General features: G+C 43.2%; 1 protein-coding gene and 1 long non-coding RNA gene across 5 annotated transcripts in view; both read right to left on the bottom strand.

The window, feature by feature from the left end:
- LOC110517149 (A-kinase anchor protein 13) overlaps window positions 1-8,979 on the bottom strand; it is a 72,223-nt gene extending 63,244 nt beyond the window's left edge. For all 4 annotated transcript variants that reach the window (XM_036963894.1, XM_036963897.1, XM_036963895.1 and 1 more), the window contains exons 1-2: window positions 8,749-8,979; window positions 4,601-4,772 (exon numbers count right to left, since the gene is read on the bottom strand). In XM_036963894.1, the coding sequence (XP_036819789.1) occupies window positions 4,601-4,772; window positions 8,749-8,817 (241 nt within the window). In that variant the 5' untranslated portion in view covers window positions 8,818-8,979. The remainder of the gene's footprint in view (window positions 1-4,600; window positions 4,773-8,748) is intronic.
- LOC118944458 lies at window positions 5,090-7,100 on the bottom strand. The gene is made up of 3 exons (XR_005039795.1): window positions 6,312-7,100; window positions 5,593-6,186; window positions 5,090-5,530 (listed from the first exon to the last, which is right to left on the bottom strand). It is a non-coding gene; the product is annotated as an uncharacterized LOC118944458 (long non-coding RNA).
- Window positions 8,980-20,365: the final 11,386 nt, after the last annotated feature.

Genomic DNA, 20,365 nt, shown 5'->3' with positions numbered 1-20,365 from the left:
AACCAGAGAATTGGACTGGTCTACAGAACCAGAGAGTTGGACTGGTCTACAGAACCAATGAGTTGGACTGGTCTACAGAAGCAATGAGTTGGACTGGTCTACAGAACCAATGAGTTGGACTGGTCAACAGAACCAGAGAGTTGGACTGGTCTACAGAACCAGAGAGTTGGACTGGTCTACAGAACCAGAGAGTTGGACTGGTCAACAGAACCAGAGAGTTGGACTGGTCTACAGAACCAGAGAGTTGGACTGGTCTACAGAACCAGAGAGTTGGACTGGTCAACAGAACCAGAGAGTTGGACTGGTCAACAGAACCAGAGAGTTGGACTGGTCTACAGAACCAGAGAGTTGGACTGGTCTACAGAACCAATGAGTTGGACTGGTCTACAGAACCAATGAGTTGGACTGGTCTACAGAACCAATGAGTTGGACTGGTCTACAGAACCAATGAGTTGGACTGGTCTACAGAACCAGAGAGATGGACTGGTCAACAGAACCAGAGAGTTGGAGTGGTCTACAGAACCAGAGAAGTGGACTGGTCAACAGAACCAGAGAGTTGGACTGGTCTACAGAACCAGAGTGTTGGACTGGTCAACAGAACCAGAGTGTTGGACTGGTCAACAGAACCAGAGAGTTGGACTGGTCTACAGAACCAGAGAGTTGGACTGGTCTACAGAACCAGAGAGTTGGACTGGTCTACAGAACCAGAGAGTTGGGACTGGTCTACAGAACCAGAGAGTTGGGACTGGTCTACAGAACCAGAGAGTTGGGACTGGTCTACAGAACCAGAGAGTTGGGACGGTCTACAGAACCAGAGAAGTGGACTGGTCAACAGAACCAGAGAGTTGGACTGGTCTACAGAACCAGATTGTTGGACTGGTCAACAGAACCAGAGTGTTGGACTGGTCAACAGAACCAGAGTGTTGGACTGGTCTACAGAACCAGAGAGTTGGACTGGTCTACAGAACCAGAGAGTTGGACTGGTCTACAGAACCAGAGAGTTGGGACTGGTCTACAGAACCAGAGAGTTGGGACTGGTCTACAGAACCAGAGAGTTGGGACTGGTCTACAGAACCAGAGAGTTGGGACTGGTTTACAGAACCAGAGAGTTGGACTGGTCTACAAAACCAGAGAATTGGGACTGGTCTACAAAACCAGAGAATTGGACTGGTCTACAGAACCAGAGAAGTGGACTGGTCTACAGAGTTGGACCGGTCTACAGAACCAGAGAGTTGGACTGGTCTACAGAACCAGAGAGTTGGGACTGGTCTACAGAACCAGAGAGTTGGGACTGGTCTACAGAACCAGAGAGTTGGGACTGGTTTACAGAACCAGAGAGTTGGACTGGTCTACAAAACCAGAGAATTGGGACTGGTCTACAAAACCAGAGAATTGGACTGGTCTACAGAACCAGAGAAGTGGACTGGTCTACAGAGTTGGACTGGTCTACAGAACCAGAGAGTTGGACTGGTCTACAAAACCAGAGAAGTGGACTGGTCTACAGAGTTGGACTGGTCTACAGAACCAGAGAGTTGGACTGGTCTACAGAACCAGAGAGTTGGACTGGTCTACAGAACCAGAGAGTTGGACTGGTCTACAGAACCAGGGAGTTGGACTGGTCTACAGAACTAGAGAGTTGGCGTATGTCCAGAATGGCACCATAGTCCTTCAGGGATTCTTGAAAGTTGGGACAATCCTTGTTGGGAAACTTTATATTTATAGTCAATTTGTTTTTCTTTTGTTGTATTAATTCAGATTAAATTGCATTTAGTGGAATTTTATTTAGGGAAAGATTTGCTTTTGTAATTTTCTAAATATTTTCTATATTATAAATTTTCATATCGGCTCTATGCCCAGACATGCCCTTGTCTGGAGCAAATTATACAAATTTCAACTCTCCAATTATATATTTTTTATTCTATAAACAAGCAATAATATTTTTATAGTTTTAAAATAAATATGTTGTAGTTTCTTGTGAGAGCCCTCTCTGCCTTTTAAGAGAAATAGTCTTAAAATGTGATTCCTAAAAGATGTGCCTGGAGATATGGTGAACTCCGTCAGATTGGTCTTAAATTCTAAATGAATCAGGGATGAGCAGGGACAGCTATACCATAAGGACCCCTTCTGCATGTCCTCATTCTATGTAGTACAAGAAGACTACTCTACTAAGACTTCTCTACTTTTAATAGATGAAAACAAAAAATATTGAAATCACCATTGTCACAACAATGAACTGTCAACTCCATCTCCTTGATAGAATATTCATTTTGGTTTAAATATGTTTATTTTGATTAGTTTTTAGTCATAAAGCAACTGAAGAAAAACTAAATTGTTACCTTGTATACCACTTCAATTCCATAAATCAAACTCATTCAGATTGTTGTCTAACGTCAACTCCGTAAGTCATCCACATACATAGACACTCTGTCTTTACTCAAAGTCAGTGGCATTCAGTTAGTAAAGGTTGAAAAAAGCAAGGGGCCTAAACAGCTACTCTGGGGAATTCCTGATTCTACCTGCAAGGGGCCTAAACAGCTGCCCTGGGGAATTCCTGATTCTACCTGGATTATGTTTGAGAGGCTTCCATTAACAGTATGATGGCCTAGAGATAGAAGCTATTTCAGTCTCAGCTTTGATGCACCTGTACTGGGCTCGCTTTCTGGATGGTAGTGGTGTGAACAGGCAGTGGCTCGGGTGGTTATTGTCCTTGATGATCTTTATGGCCTTCCTGTGACATCGGGTGATGTAGGTGTCCTGGAGGGCAGGTAGTTTGTCCCCGATGATGCGTTGTGCAGACCGCACTACCCTCTGGAGAGTCTTGCGGTTGTGGGCGGTGCAGTTGCCGTTCCGGGCGGTGATACAGCCCGAAAGGATGCTCTCGATTGTGTATGTGTAAAAGTTTGTGAGGGTTTTAGGTGACAAGCCACATTTCTTCAGCCTCCTGAGGTTGAAGAGGCGTTGTTGCACCTTCTTCACCACACTGTCTGTTTGGATGGACCATTTCAGATTGTCAGTGATGTGTACGCAGAGGAACTTAAAATGTGTACGCAGAGGAACTCCGTCAGCCACGGAGAAAGAGATTCCACAGTCCTTGGTAGCGGGCCACGTTGGTGGCACTGTATTATCCTCAAAGTGGATAAAGAAGGTGTTTAGTTTACCTGGAAGCAAGACGTCTGTGTTCGTGACGTGGCTGGTTTAACTTTTGCAGTCCGTGATTGTCTGCAGACAATCGTCTCGTGTCTGAGCCGTTGAATTGCGACTCCATTTTGTCGACATTTGGATGATTTGATTTCATTTTAACTTTTTATTTATTTTAACCTTTAACTAGGCAAGTCAGTTAAGATAAAATTCTTATTTACAATGACGGCCTACCCCGGCCAAACCCGGACGACGCTGGGCCAATTGTGCAAAGCCCTATGGTATTATTCTCTGACACTATCCAGAACATATCCCAGTCCCTGTAATCAAAACAATCTTGAAACGTGGATTCCCGATTGGTCAGACTGGCGTTAAATAGTCCTTAGCATGGGTACTTCCTGTTTAAGTTCCTGCCTATAGGAATGGAGGAGCAAAATAGATACGTGTTCATATTGGAAAAAATAAGGGCGGGGGAGGGCCTTGTAAGCATTGCGGAAGTTAGAGTAGCAATGATCCAGTGGTTTTCCAGTGCGAGTGCTACAGTCGATATGCTGATAGAATTTAGGTAGCCTTGTTCTCAAATTTTGTTTGTTAAAATCCCCAGCTACAATTAATTCAGCCTCAGGATATATGGTTTCCAATATAGTCCATTGAAGTTCCTTGAGGGCCATTGTGGTATCGACTTGAGGGGGGATATATATGGCTGTGACAATAACAAAATATAATTATCTTGGGAGATAATATGGTCGGCATTTGATTATGAGGAATTCTAGGTCAGGTGAACAAAAATACTTGAATTCCTGTTGTTACAATTACACCATGAGTCATTAAACCCCCGCCCTTCTTCCCAAAGAGATGTTTATTACTGTCGGCGCGACGCACTGAGAAACCAGGTAGTTGTATCGTCTCCGACAGCATATCCCGAGAGAGCCATGGTTCCGTGAAACAGAGTATGTTACACTCCCTGATGTCTCTTTGGAAAGCAAACCTCGCCCTGATTTCATCGACCTTGTTATCTAGGGACTGGACATTGGAGAGTAATATACTCGGGAGTGGTGGGTGGTGTGCGCACCTCCGAAGTCTGACCAGAAGACTGATCTGTTTGCCTTTTCTCCGGCAGAGTTGTTTTGGATCAGCCTTTGGAATCAGTTCAATTGCCCCGAGTGGTGCGGACAAAGGATCCGCTTCGGGAAAGTCGTATTCCTGGTCGTAGTGTTGGTAAGTTGACATCGCTCTGATATCCAATAGTTCTTCCCGGCTGTATGTAATAAAACTTAAGATTGTCTGGGCTAACAATGTAAGAAATAATACATCAAAATAAAAATAAATACTGAAATGTTTCCTAAGGATTAGAAGCAAGGCAGCCCTCTCTGTCGGCGCCATCTTGAGCGATATGGTGTGTATCTACTAAACCTGCTAATAGTTGGTTTTGTTAGCGTTGTATTGACTGATGCTGTCTTACTGGTGCAGAGAAAGGCATCCTTAGTGTTGATGGTTTTGCTGCATTGGTGGCAGGAGGAGGATTGTGTCTGGGACGAGACCATGCTGAAGTGATGTCCGTTCAGCATACATCTCTCTCTGGCCTTCGCCTCTCTCCTCTCGTCTTTGTCTCGACTCTTCTCTCCATCCTTTTCCTGCAGGTGGAAGAAGGGGGATTAGGAGTAGAAACAGAATGAGGTCAGACAGTACAGCTACCCTCTCTCTCCGTTCCTCCTTTCCCTGCCTAGAAACAGAATGAGGTCAGACAGTACAGCTACCCTCTCCATCCGTTCCTCCTTTCCCTGCCCAGAAACAGAATGAGGTCAGACAGTACAGCTACCCTCTCTCTCAGTTCCTCCTTTCCCTGCCTAGAAACAGAATGAGGTCAGACAGTACAGCGACCCTCTTTCTCCGTTCCTCCTTTCCCTCCCTTGAAACAGTATGAGGTCAGACAGTACAGCTATCCTCTCTCTCCGTTCCTCCTTTCCCTGCCTAGAAACAGAATGAGGTCAGACAGTACAGCTACCCTCTCTCTCACTTCCTCCTTTCCCTGCCTAGAAACAGAATGAGGTCAGACAGTACAGCGACCCTCTCTCTCCGTTCCTCCTTTTCCTGCCTTGAAACAGAATGAGGTCAGACAGTACATCTACCCTCTCTCTCCGTTCCTCCTTTCCCTGCCTAGAAACAGAATGAGGTCAGACAGTACAGTGACCCTCTCTCTCCGTTCCTCCTTTCCCTGCCTAGAAACAGAATGAGGTCAGAGAGTACAGCTACCCTCTCGCTCCGTTCCTCCTTTCCCTGCCTAGAAAGGATCTGTATGGTAACTAGTCCTTATATAGACCACAGATGACCTCTACTGACCAGGATCTGTTACTCTGTATGGTTACTAGTCCTTATATAGACCACAGATGACCTCTACTGACCAGGATATGTTACTCTGCATGGTTACTAGTCCTTATATAGACCACAGATGACCTCTACTGACCAGGATCTGTATGGTAACTAGTCCTTATTTAGACCACGGATGACCTCTACTGACCAGGATCTGTTACTCTATGGTTACTAGTTTTTATATAGACCACAGATGACCTCTACTGACCAGGATCTGTTACTATGTATGGTAACTAGTCCTTATATAGACCACAGATGACCTCTACTGAACAGGATCTGATACTCTTTATGGTAACTAGTCCTTATACAGACCACAGATGACCTCTACTGACCAGGATCTGATACTCTGCATGGTAACTAGTCCTTATATAGACCACAGATGACCTCTACTGACCAGGATCTGATACTCTTTATGGTAACTAGTCCTTATATAGACCACAGATGACCTCTACTGACCAGGATCTGTATGGTTACTAGTCCTTATATAGACCACAGATGACCTATACTGACCAGGATCTGTTACTCTGTATGGTAACTAGTCCTCATATAGACCACAGATGACCTCTACTGACCAGGATCTGTATGGTTACTAGTCCTTATATAGACCACAGATGACCTCTACTGACCAGGATCTGTTACTCTGTATGGTTACAAGTCCTTATATAGACCACAGATGACCTCTACTGACCAGGATATGTTACTCTGCATGGTTACAAGTCCTTATGTAGACCACAGATGACCTATACTGACCAGGATCTGTTACTCTGTATGGTTTCTAGTCCCTTATATAGACCACAGATGACCTCTACTGACCAGGATCTGTATGGTTACTAGTCCTTATATAGACCACAGATGACCTCTACTGACCAGGATCTGTTACTCTGCATGGTTACTAGTCCTTATATAGACCACAGATGACCTCTACTAACCAGGTTCTGTATAGTTACTAGTCCTTATATAGACCACAGATGACCACTACTGACCAGGATCTGTTACTCTGTATGGTAACTAGTCCTTATATAGACCACATATGACCTCTACTGACCAGGATCTGTTACTCTATGGTTACTAGTCCTTATATAGACCACACATGGCCTCTACTGACCAGGATCTGTTACTCTGTATGGTAAATAGTCCTTATATAGACCAGAAATGACCTCTACTGACCAGGATCTGTTACTCTCTATGGTAACTAGTCCTCATATAGACCACAGATGACCTCTACTGACCAGGATCTGTATAGTTACTAGTCCTTATATAGACCACAGATGACCTCTACTGGCCAGGATATGTTACTCTCTATGGTTACTAGTCCTTATATAGACCACAGATGACCTCTACTGACCAGGATCTGATACTCTTCATGGTAACTAGTCCTTATATAATCCGACGTCTGCGTTGACTTTGCAGCGTTTACAATCATACGGCCTCTGCAGAAGTCAGGGCCATTAATACTTCCTGTGTTTCGCAGAGTATGCACAGAGCTGTTGTCAAGGAAGTTGTCGAGGAAGTGAATTTGTGTTTACACAAGACTTCCCGCCCTCCCACCTACCGTCGACCAATCACGTCAATGTGGAGTCATATGGAGCCCTCCACGTTGTTCCACAATTTGACAGGGTTACATCACACCCTCCCTACAGCGCCTCCCGACCACATGTTGGAATCTAGCTTACATCGCCTCTTCCCCTTTACGCTCACTTCCCCTTACATACAGGAAGTTGCACGCAGCTGAATAGCATAAAAACTCTCCAATACAGAATAACAACTTGGGCATCTCAACAACTTTTCTCAAAAAATCAAGGTCAAGCGTGTTTAAAACAATGACTTCCAGTAGCTGGTTCTCAAAACTAAGCACACAATACATGGGTTATCCTCTGACAAATCTGCTATTTAAACAATCTGAATAGAGGTAGAGGTCATCACACAATACATGGGTTATCCTCTGACAAATTAAGCAAACTGAATGAAACTCTCAATGTTGTCAATGCAGAGGCATTTTGATTGGTTAACACAAGATCAAAAATAGATAAACAGCTGAAAACAGGCTAAATGAACAGGATATATTTTACACCTATTGGAAATGGAGATGCTAACAGGACCAGAATCACACTGTTCATTCCTCCCAGACCTACCAAACCCACCTGTTTCCTACCAAACCCATCTGTATCCTACCAAACCCATCTGGTATCCTACCAAACCCATCTTGTATCCTACCAAACCCATCTGTATCCTACCAAACCCATCTGTATCCTACCAAACCCATCTGTATCCTACCAAACCCATCTGTATCCTACCAAACCCATCTGTATCCTTCCAAACCCATCTGTATCCTTCCAAACCCATCTGTATCCTACCAAACCCATTTGTATCCTTCCAAACCCATCTGTATCCTACCAAACCCATCTGTATCCCATCTGTATCCTTCCAAACCCATCTGTATCCTACCAAACCCATTTGTTTCCTACCAAGCCCATCTGTTTCCTACCAAACCCATCTGTTTCCTACCAAACCCATCTGTATCCTTCCAAACCCATCTGTATCCTACCAAACCCATCTGTATCCTTCCAAACCCATCTGTATCTTACCAAACCCATCTGTATCCTACTGTCCTCTACCCCTGTTCTCCTACTGTCCTCTACCCCTGTCCTCCTGCGGTACCTACCCCTGTCCTCAACCCCTGTCCTCTACCCCTGTCCTCCAAATGTATCTACCCCTGTCCTCTACCCCTGTCCTCCTACTGTATCTACCCCTGTCCTCTACCCCTGTCCTCCTGCGGAACCTACCCCTGTCCTCCTACTGTCCACTACCCCTGTCCCCCTACTGTCCACTACCCCTGTCCCCCTACTGTCCACTACCCCTGTCCCCCTACTCTCCACTACCCCTGTCCTCCTACTGTCCATTACCCCTGTCCCCTACCCCTGTCCTCCTACTGTACCTACCCCTGTACCCTACCCCTGTCCTCTACCCCTGTCCTCCTACTGTACCTACCCATGTCCCCTACCCCTGTCCCCTACCCCTGTCTTCCTACTGTATCTACCCCTGTCCTCCTACTGTATCTACCCCTATCCTCTACCCCTGTCCTCCTACTGTATCTACCCCTGTCCCCTACCCCTGTACCCTACCCCTGTCCTCCTACTGTATCTACCCCTATCCTCTACCCCTGTCCTCCTACTGTATCTACCCCTGTCCTCCTACTGTACCTACCCCTATCCTCTACCCCTGTCCTCCTACTGTACCTACCTCTAGTCCTCGCCGACACTTTAACTTCATGGAGAGACCTTTGACATCAAAGAACCTTCGATACAACATCTCTGTTACTTTCAGTGACTGGGAGCCCCAGACAGGCTGATATCTAACCTTACAATGCTACAACCATCTAAACCACAGCCTCCACTGACTGAACACCACAGTACCACAGCACTTCACAACACTAGTTCCTATCAGAGTAGGGAGAGAGACAGTGAGAACCAGTAAGTGATGTAACAGTGTACAGGGGGTGACCAGTTCCTATCAGAGTAGGGAGAGAGACAGAGAGCACCAGGAAATGATGCAACAGTGTACAGGGGGTGCTGTTTCTAACTTAACCACCATCTCCAGTAGTAAGAGACAGGTATTCATAGAATATCATAGAACTCTAGCGGTCTGTCTTAGCTGCTGGTCGTCGCTGAGGTCTGTCTTAGCTGCTGGTCGTGGCTGAGGTCTGTCTTAGCTGCTGGTCGTGGCTGAGGTCTGTCTTAGCTGCTGGTCGTGGCTGAGGTCTGTCTTAGCTGCTGGTCGGGGCTGAGGTCTGTCTTAGCTGCTGGTCGGGGCTGAGGTCTGTCTTAGCTGCTGGTCGTCGCTGAGGTCTGTCTTAGCTGCTGGTCGTGGCTGAGGTCTGTCTTAGCTGCTGGTCGTGGCTGAGGTCTGTCTTAGCTGCTGGTCGGGGCTGAGGTCTGTCTTAGCTGCTGGTCGTGGCTGAGGTCTGTCTTAGCTGCTGGTCGTGGCTGAGGTCTGTCTTAGCTGCTGGTCGTGGCTGAGGTCTGTCATTAAAGCTGTTGGCCCTTTAAAGTGACTGGCTAGCTGCTGTGGTGACAGAGAGAGAGAGAGAGATGGAGTCCATAGACAGAGTGTCCTCTTCCTGTTCTACTTCTCTTACCGCTCAGCGCTGATGCTTCCGCTACTATTCTGTTTCTCTGGTATCTATCTCTCATCTCTGCAACACAACACAACACTGTAACATTAGCACAAACGTCATCAACTGAGTCAGATCAAATGAGGGTCATGTCACGGTGAAACGTGAAAACAGACCTCTTGGTGTAACACCACCGAAGCTCTTAATAATAATATATCAACGTGGTTAAAACAGACCTCTTGGTGTAACACCACCAAAGCTCTTAATAATAATATATCAATGTGGTTAAAACCCATAGCAAGGGGTCAATTTATCACCTTCACTAAAGTTTTTCAGAGTTGAAATGTTTATTTGTGAAAACAGATTGGGGTTCCTCTGAAACACTAGTGCGTTCTGAACAGTGACTGTGACAATGGTAAGATGTCAAGTACAGATGTCGTATCTTTATTTGAGCCAGTTTCACACAGCAGCAAAATAATCCTGCAGCAACAGGAAATGTGAATTGTTATGTGGATTATGATTAATGGACATATTTTTGTAGGTGTTGATACATTTTTCATTAGGGAAAATCAAGTCTGAAATGGGAAATTACAAACTTTTTAAACCTACAATACACACAGGAAAAATCCAGCAACAACAGGATGATCAAATTAAGATATGACATCTGTATTTCAGCAGAGGACTGCAAACAGCTTGGGTTAATCCTGAGAATTAACCTTGTGATTAATAATGATGAGATTATTGGATGATAATGGTCACCCTGGTCTTCTTGTACATCTTGCTCGAGGTAGCCTATAATAGTAGTAGTAAACTCAGCAAAAAAAGAAACTTCCCTTTTTCAGGACCCTGTCTTTCAAAGATAATTAAAAATATATATATAATAATTCACAGATCTTCATTGTAAAGGGTTCAAACATTGTTTCCCATGCTTGTTCAATGAACCAAAAACAATTAATGAACATGCACCTGTGGAACGGTCCTATGTAAATGGTAGATTATCAGACACTCAACTAGGTCTGATTTCATTATTACTGAAACAGGATCCAAGTGGTAAATATAAAGATCCAGTTCATTAAAACAACTTGGAGGCCACTTGCACTTCAGTGCTGTGATGCAAAAACTCTAGCACATAGAATTAAAGCACATAGAATTAATTAGAATTAGAAATCCAATTAGAAATCCAGGGTTGAAAAACAAAGGAGTCACTGTACGCTGATGATTCATGTTTTCTGTAAAATCCACAACTTGGATCCCTCCACAGCCTCAACGAGGATCTAGATACTTTTTCTAACCTCTCCGGATTAAAAGTAGAGTGCATAAACTAACACTACCTAATATGAAAACAATTACACACAAAACATGATGGGAAACAGAGGGTTAATTACAAGTCGCTTAATTGGGGAAATGTAAACCAGGTGTTCTCGGTATATACAAATCCTGAAATAAATAAATGATCTCACTCCAATACATTTCCATAGAAAGTTAGAAAAAAACAGATCTTGCTACCATGGAAAGGTAAATGTCTATTATGTGGAAAAATCACCCTAATTAACTCTTTAGTCATATCCCAGTTTACCTTGATTAAACTCTTTAGTCATATCCCAATTTACCCTGCTTAACTCTTTAGTCATATCCCAGTTTACCCTGCTGAACTCTTTAGTCATATCCCAGTTTACCCTGCTTAACTCTTTAGTCATATCCCAGTTTACCCTGCTTAACTCTTTAGTCATATCCCAGTTTACCCTGCTGAACTCTTTAGTCATATCCCAGTTTACCCTGCTGAACTCTTTAGTCATATCCCAGTTTACCCTGCTTAACTCTTTAGTCATTTCCCAGTTTACCTTGATTAACTCTTTAGTCATTTCCCAGTTTACCTTGATTACCCAGTTTACCAGATTAGTAAGAATGTCCCCATGTTAAATAATGACCCTTTTCCCTTTATTCAGATTACAAATAACTGAGAGTGAGATGTTGTAAAGGAAATCATCTCCCAAATATCGTTATTTTTAAAACAAGCCTTGAAAAGGTGGAAACAATTTCAATTTAACCAGAAAAGGCAGAACAAATATTACAGGAAATATTACACTCAAATATACTAATTGATTTAAAAAATTGATTTAAAAGTTAGAATCTTCAAAAATGATATCAAAAATAGGACATGCAGCTAACAAAATCATATGGAAATGTCTGATCCCCAAAATACAACCAACTAATTGCAGCATTACCACAAAAATGGAAGAGGAAAGTGGAAGGGGGAAAAGTGAGGAACTTGTCTGTCGGCCCTGAATTAAAGACCATTTTTTTAAAGAAAATTGTGATGAATAAAAAGTATAACAGTTTCATTTATGGACCGAAACACTGACAGCTCTGCCATTTAACCTGCAAAATAGTTGGGGACAGATTTTTGACGTACCGATTCCATGGCACATGGTTTATGAACTGATATGCAAAACGATGCCGGATTCAAAACTGATTTTTTTATTTTTTATTATTACAATTCTTGCAACCAATAGAATTAGAATAACAGTGAAGACATCAAAACTAAATAACAAATGGAATCATAACAATAACAAGTGTTAAACAATTCAAAATGTAATTTCTATTTGAGATTCTTCAAATAGCCACCCTTTGCCTTGACAACAACTTTGCACACTCTTGGCATTCTCTCAACTGGTTTCATGAAGTGTTCACCTGAAATGCATTTCAATTAACAGGTGTGCCTTCTTAAAAGTGAATTTGTGAAATTTCTTTCTTTCTTAATGCATTTGAGCCAATTAGTTGTGTTGTGACAAGGTAAGGGTGGTATACAGAAGATAGCCATATTTGGTAAAAGTCCATATTATGTCAAGAACAGCTCAAATGAGCAAAGAGAAACAAAGTATTGATGGACTGTCAAGACATGAAGGTCAGTCAATATGGAACATTTCAAGAACTTTGAAAGTTTCTTCAAGTGCAGTCGCAAAAACCATCATGCACTATGATGAAACTGTCTCTCATGAGGACCGCCACAGGAAATGAAGACCCAGAGTTACCTCTGCTGCAGTGGATAAGTTCATTAGAGTTACTAGCCTCAGAATTTGCATCCCAAATAAATGCTTCACTGATTCAAGTAAGAGACACATCTCAACATCAACTGTTCAGAGGAAACCGTGTGAATCAAGCCTTTATGGTCGAATTGCTGCAAAGAAAGAACTACTAAAGGACACCAATAAAAAGAAGAGACTTGCTTTGGCCAAGAAACACGATCAATGGACATTAGACCGGTGGAAATGTGTCCTTTGGTCTGGAGTCCAAATTGAAGATTTTTGGTTCCAACCTCTGTGTCTTTGAGAGACGCAGAGTAGGTGAACGGATGATCTCCGCATGTATATTTCCCAAAGAGGTGTACAAAGAGGTGTTATGGTATGGTGATGCTTTACTGATGACACTGTCTTTGATTTATTGAGAATTTAAGACACACTTAACCATCATGGCTACCACAGCATTCTGCAGTGATACGCCATCCCATCTGGTTTACGCTTAGTGTGACTATCATTTGTTTTTCATCAGGACAATGACCCAACACACCTCCAGGTTGTGTAAGGGCTATTTGACCAAGAAGGAGAGTGATGGAGTGCTGCATCAGATGACCTGGCCTCCACAATCACCCAAACTCAACCAAATTAAGATGGTTTGGAATGAGTTGGACCACAGAGTGAAGGAAAAGCAGCTAACAAGTGCTCAGCATATGTGATAACTCCTTCAAGACGAAAAGCATTCCAGGTGAAGCTGGTTGAGAGAATGACAAAATTGTGCAAAGCTGTCATCAAGGCAAAGAGTGGCTACTTTGAAGAATCTCAAAAATAAAATACATTTTGATTTGTTTAACACTTGTTTGGTTACTACATGATTTCACATGTGTTATGTCCTAGTTTTGATGTCTTCACTATTATTCTACAATGCCGAAAATAATAAAAAATAAAGAAAAACCCTTGAATGAGCAGGTAAAAACGTTTGACCTGTAGTGTATGTATATGTGTGTATATATGGGGGATTGGAAGTGATGCAGACAATTACATTGATGGAAGCTACATTCTATATGAAATATTAAAGCTGAACTACCCCCAAAAAGAAATCTGCAAAAAAAAGTGATGTAGTATTAATGTAGTAGTCGTTTAGTAGTAATGTAGTAGTAGTGTTGTAGTAGTAGTAGTAGTAGTAGTAGTAATGTAGTAGTAACCTAGTAGCAGTTTAGTAGTTATGTAGCAGTAGTTTAGTAGTAGTTTAGTTGTAGTTTAGTAGTAATCGTGTTGTAGTAGTAATGTAGTGGTAGTTTAGTAGTGATGTAGTAGAAATGTAGTAGTAGTTTAGTAGTAGTGTAGTAGTAATGCATTAGTGGTTTAGTGGTAATGTGGTAGTAGTGGTGTAGTAGTAGTAATGCACCAGTAGTAGTTATAGTAGTAGTAATGTAGTGGTAGTGTTGTAGTAGTAGTAATGTAGTAGTAGTGGTAGTTTAGTAGTAGTAATATGTGGTTTAGTAGTAGTGTAGTAGTAATGTAGTGTAATGTATTTTAGTGTAGTAGTAATGTAGTTTAGTGGTAATGCAGTAGCAATGTATTATTAGTGTAGTAGTAATGTTGTAGTAGGTTAGTAATAATGCAGTAGTGTAGTAGTAATGTTGTAGTAGTTTAGTAGTAATGTAGCAGTAATGTAGTGGTAATGTATTGTTAGTGTAGTAGTGATGTAGTAGTAATGTATTGTTGGTGTAATAGTAATGCTGTAGTAGTTTAGCAATAATGCAGTAGTGTAGTAGTAATGCAGTAGTAGTGTAGTAATGTAGTAGTAGTGTATTATTAGTGTAGTAGTAACGTAGTAGTAATGTATTGTTAGTGTAGTAGTGATGTAGTAGTAATGTATTGTTGGTGTAATAGTAATGCTGTAGTAGTTTAGCAATAATGCAGTAGTGTAGTGGTAATGTAGTAGCAGTGTAGTAATGTAGTAGTAGTGTATTATTAGTGTAGTAGTAACGTAGTAGTAATGTATTGTTAGTGTAGTAGTAATGTAGTAGTCATGTATTGTTAGTGTAGTAGTAATGTAGTAGTAGTTTAGTAGTAATGCAGTAGTAATGTATTGTTAGTGTAATAGTAATGTAGTAGTAGTTTAGTAATAATGCAGTAGTGTAGTAGTACTCACCCTGGTCTTCTTGTATATCTTGTTCTTGAGGTAGCTGAAGGTTCGGCTAACCTTGGTTCCACTCTTCCCATCAAAGTCAGTCCTCAGGGGACCCTCTATGTCCTCCTCAGATATACTGACACACAGGGGACAGAGAGGTTCATACACACAAACACACACACATGCATACACACACACGTCCGCATGAATGCACATGCACACACAGAGAAGGGACACACCCACTAATATATACCCACTAATACCTGTATATACAGTTGAAGTGGGAAGTTTACATACACCTTAGCCAAATACATTTAAACTCAGTTTTTCACAATTCCTGGAATTTGATCCTAGTAAACATTCCCTGTCTTGGGTCAGTTAGGATCACCACTTTATTTTAAGAATGTGAAATGTCAGAATAGTAGTAGAGAGAATTATTTATTTCAGCTTTTATTTCTTTCATCACATTCCCAGTGGGTCAGAAGTTTACATACACTCAATTAGTATTTGGTAGCATTGCCTTTAAATTGTACTTGGGTCAAACGTTTCGGGTAGCCTTCCACAAGCTTCCCACAATAAGTTGGGTGAATTTTGGCCCATTCCTCCTTACAGAGCTGGTGTAACTGAGTCAGGTTTGTAGGCCTAATTGCTCGCACACAGTTTTTCAGTTCTGCCCACAAATGTTCTATAGGATTGAGGTCAGGGCTTTGTGATGGCCACTCCAATACCTTGACTTTGTTGTCCTTAGTAAGCCATTTTGCCACAACTTTGGAAGTATGCTTGGGGTCATTGTCCATTTGGAAGACCCATTTGCGACCAAGCTTTAACTTCCTGATTGATGTCTTGAGTTGTTGATTCAATGTGTCCACATAGGTGGCATCATGAGGATAGAAAATTATTTTGTGAAGTGCACCAGTCCCTCGTGCAGTAAAGCACCCCCGCAACATGATGCTGCCACCCCCGTGCTTCACGGTTGGGATGGTGTTTTTCAGCTTGCAAGCATCCCCCTCTTTCCTCCAAACATGACGATCATTATGGCCAAACAGTTCTATTTTTGTTTCATCAGAACAGAGGACATTTCTCCATGTGCAGTTGCGTAGTCTGGCTTTTTTATGGCGGATTTGGAGCAGTGGCTTCTTCCTTGCTGAGCGGCCTTTCAGGTTATGTCAATATAGGACTCGTTTTACTGTGGATATAGATACTTGTACCGGTTTCCTCCAGCATCTTCACAAGGTCCTTTGCTGTTGTTCTGGGATTGATTTGCACTTTTCGCACCAAAGTATGTTCATCTCTAGGAGACAGAACGCGTCTCCTTCCTGAGCGGTATGACGGCTGCGTGGTCCCATGGTGTTTATACTTGCGTACTATTGTTTGTACAGATGAATGTGGTACCTTCAGGTGTTTGGAAATTGCTCCCAAGGATGAACCAGACTTGTGGAGGTCTACAAAGTTTTTTCTGAGGTCTTGGCTGATATCTTTTGATTTTCCCATGAAGCAAAGAGGCACTTAGTTTGAAGGTAGGCCTTGAAATACATCCACAGGTACACCTCCAATTGACTCAAATGATGTCAATTAGCCTATCAGAAGCTTCTAAAACTTGACATAATTTTCTGTATTTTTCCATGCTGTTTAAAGGTACAGTCAACTCAGTATATTTAAACTTCTGACCCACTGGAAATGTTATACAGTGAATTATAAGTGAAATAATCTGTCTGTAAAGAATGGTTGTCGTGCACAAAGTAGATGTCCTAAGATGTCCTAATAGTTTGTTAACAAGAAATTTGTGGAGTGGTTGAAAAACGAGTTTTAATGACTCCAACCTAAGTGTATGTAAACTTCCGACTTCAACTGTATATACACATACATACACACAGACATACACACACATCTGGTATTACTGTCCTTGTGGGGAGCTAAAATGTAATTATATTATTTTTTCCCTAACTTCTAACCCCAACCCTAAACCTAGCCCCTAATCATAAAACCTGACCCATAACCCCTGATCCTAAACCTGACCCCAACTCTAACCCTAACCCTAACCCTAAACCTAGCCCCTAATCATAAAACCTGACCCATAACCCCTGATCCTAAACCTGACCCCAACTCTAATCCTAACCCCTAACCCCAACCCTAAACCTAGCCCCTAATCATAAAACCTGACCCATAACCCCTGATCCTAAACCTGACCCCAACTCTAAACCTAACCCTAACCCCAACCCTAAACCTAGCCCCTAATCATAAAACCTGACCCATAACCCCTGATCCTAAACCTGACCCCAACTCTAACCCTAACCCTAACCCTAAACCTAGCCCCTAATCATAAAACCTGACCCATAACCCCTGATCCTAAACCTGACCCCAACTCTAACCCTAACCCTAACCCTAAACCTAGCCCCTAATCATAAAACCTGACCCATAACCCCTGATCCTAAACCTGACCCCAACTCTAAACCTAACCCTAACCCCAACCCTAAACCTAGCCCCTAATCATAAAACCTGACCCATAACCCCTGATCCTAAACCTGACCCCAACTCTAACCCTAACCCTAACCCTAAACCTAGCCCCTAATCATAAAACCTGACCCATAACCCCTGATCCTAAACCTGACCCCAACTCTAATCCTAACCCCTAACCCCAACCCTAAACCTAGCCCCTAATCATAAAACCTGACCCATAACCCCTGATCCTAAACCTGACCCCAACTCTAAACCTAACCCTAACCCCAACCCTAAACCTAGCCCCTAATCATAAAACCTGACCCATAACCCCTGATCCTAAACCTGACCCCAACTCTAACCCTAACCCTAACCCTAAACCTAGCCCCTAATCATAAAACCTGACCCATAACCCCTGATCCTAAACCTGACCCCAACTCTAATCCTAACCCTAACCCCAACCCTAAACCTAGCCCCTAATCATAAAACCTGACCCATAACCCCTGATCCTAAACCTGACCCCAACTCTAAACCTAACCCTAACCCCAACCCTAAACCTAGCCCCTAATCATAAAACCTGACCCATAACCCCTGATCCTAAACCTGACCCCAACTCTAATCCTAACCCTAACCCCAACCCTAAACCTAGCCCCTAATCATAAAACCTGACCCATAACCCCTGATCCTAAACCTGACCCCAACTCTAAACCTAACCCCTAACCCCAACCCTAAACCTAGCCCCTAATCATAAAACCTGACCCATAACCCCTGATCCTAAACCTGACCCCAACTCTAATCCTAACCCCTAACACCTAACCCTAAACCTAGCCCCTAATCATAAAACCTGACCCATAACCCCTGATCCTAAACCTGACCCCAACTCTAATCCTAACCCCTAACCCCAACCCTAAACCTAGCCCCTAATCATAAAACCTGACCCATAACCCCTGATCCTAAACCTGACCCCAACTCTAATCCTAACCCCTAACCCTAACCCTAAACCTAGCCCCTAATCATAAAACCTGACCCATAACCCCTGATCCTAAACCTGACCCCAACTCTAATCCTAACCCCTAACACCTAACCCTAAACCTAGCCCCTAATCATAAAACCTGACCCATAACCCCTGATCCTAAACCTGACCCCAACTCTAAACCTAACCCCTAACACCTAACCCTAAACCTAGCCCCTAATCATAAAACCTGACCCATAACCCCTGATCCTAAACCTGACCCCAACTCTAATCCTAACCCCTAACCCTAACCCTAAACCTAGCCCCTAATCATAAAACCTGACCCATAACCCCTGATCCTAAACCTGACCCCAACTCTAAACCTAACCCCTAACACCTAACCCTAAACCTAGCCCCTAATCATAAAACCTGACCCATAACCCCTGATCCTAAACCTGACCCCAACTCTAATCCTAACCCCTAACCCCAACCCTAAACCTAGCCCCTAATCATAAAACCTGACCCATAACCCCTGATCCTAAACCTGACCCCAACTCTAATCCTAACCCCTAACCCTAACCCTAAACCTAGCCCCTAATCATAAAACCTGACCCATAACCCCTGATCCTAAACCTGACCCCAACTCTAAACCTAACCCCTAACACCTAACCCTAAACCTAGCCCCTAATCATAAAACCTGACCCATAACCCCTGATCCTAAACCTGACCCCAACTCTAATCCTAACCCCTAACCCCAACCCTAAACCTAGCCCCTAATCATAAAACCTGACCCATAACCCCTGATCCTAAACCTGACCCCAACTCTAAACCTAACCCCTAACACCAACCCTAAACCTAACACCTAACCCTAACCCTAACCCCAACCCTAAACCTAGCCCCTAATCATAAAACCTGACCCATAACCCCTGATCCTAAACCTGACCCCAACTCTAATCCTAACCCCTAACCCCAACCCTAAACCTAGCCCCTAATCATAAAACCTGACCCATAACCCCTGATCCTAAACCTGACCCCAACTCTAAACCTAACCCCTAACACCAACCCTAAACCTAACACCTAACCCTAACCCTAACCCCAACCCTAAACCTAGCCCCTAATCATAAAACCTGACCCATAACCCCTGATCCTAAACCTGACCCCAACTCTAATCCTAACCCCTAACCCCAACCCTAAACCTAGCCCCTAATCATAAAACCTGACCCATAACCCCTGATCCTAAACCTGACCCCAACTCTAATCCTAACCCCTAACCCCAACCCTAAACCTAGCCCCTAATCATAAAACCTGACCCATAACCCCTGATCCTAAACCTGACCCCAACTCTAACCCTAACCCTAACCCTAAACCTAGCCCCTAATCATAAAACCTGACCCATAACCCCTGATCCTAAACCTGACCCCAACTCTAATCCTAACCCCTAACCCCAACCCTAAACCTAGCCCCTAATCCTAAAACCTGACCCATAACCCCTGATCCTAAACCTGACCCCAACTCTAATCCTAACCCCTAACCCCAACCCTAAACCTAGCCCCTAATCATAAAACCTGACCCATAACCCCTGATCCTAAACCTGACCCCAACTCTAACCCTAACCCTAACCCTAAACCTAGCCCCTAATCATAAAACCTGACCCATAACCCCTGATCCTAAACCTGACCCCAACTCTAATCCTAACCCCTAACCCCAACCCTAAACCTAACACCTAACCCTAACCCTAACCCTAACCCTAACCCTAACCCCAACCCTAAACCTAGCCCCTAATCCTAAAACCTGACCCCAACTCTAAACCTAACCCCTAACACCTAACCCTAAACCTAGCCCCTAATCATAAAACCTGACCCATAACCCCTGATCCTAAACCTGACCCCAACTCTAATCCTAACCCCTAACCCCAACCCTAAACCTAGCCCCTAATCCTAAAACCTGACCCATAACCCCTGATCCTAAACCTGACCCCAACTCTAATCCTAACCCCTAACCCCAACCCTAAACCTAGCCCCTAATCATAAAACCTGACCCATAACCCCTGATCCTAAACCTGACCCCAACTCTAACCCTAACCCTAACCCTAAACCTAGCCCCTAATCATAAAACCTGACCCATAACCCCTGATCCTAAACCTGACCCCAACTCTAATCCTAACCCCTAACCCCAACCCTAAACCTAACACCTAACCCTAACCCTAA

Source organism: Oncorhynchus mykiss, chromosome 26, assembly GCF_013265735.2.
Source record: "Oncorhynchus mykiss isolate Arlee chromosome 26, USDA_OmykA_1.1, whole genome shotgun sequence".
Taxonomy (NCBI): Eukaryota; Metazoa; Chordata; class Actinopteri; order Salmoniformes; family Salmonidae; genus Oncorhynchus; species Oncorhynchus mykiss.
This window is presented reverse-complemented; position numbering and strand designations above follow the sequence as displayed.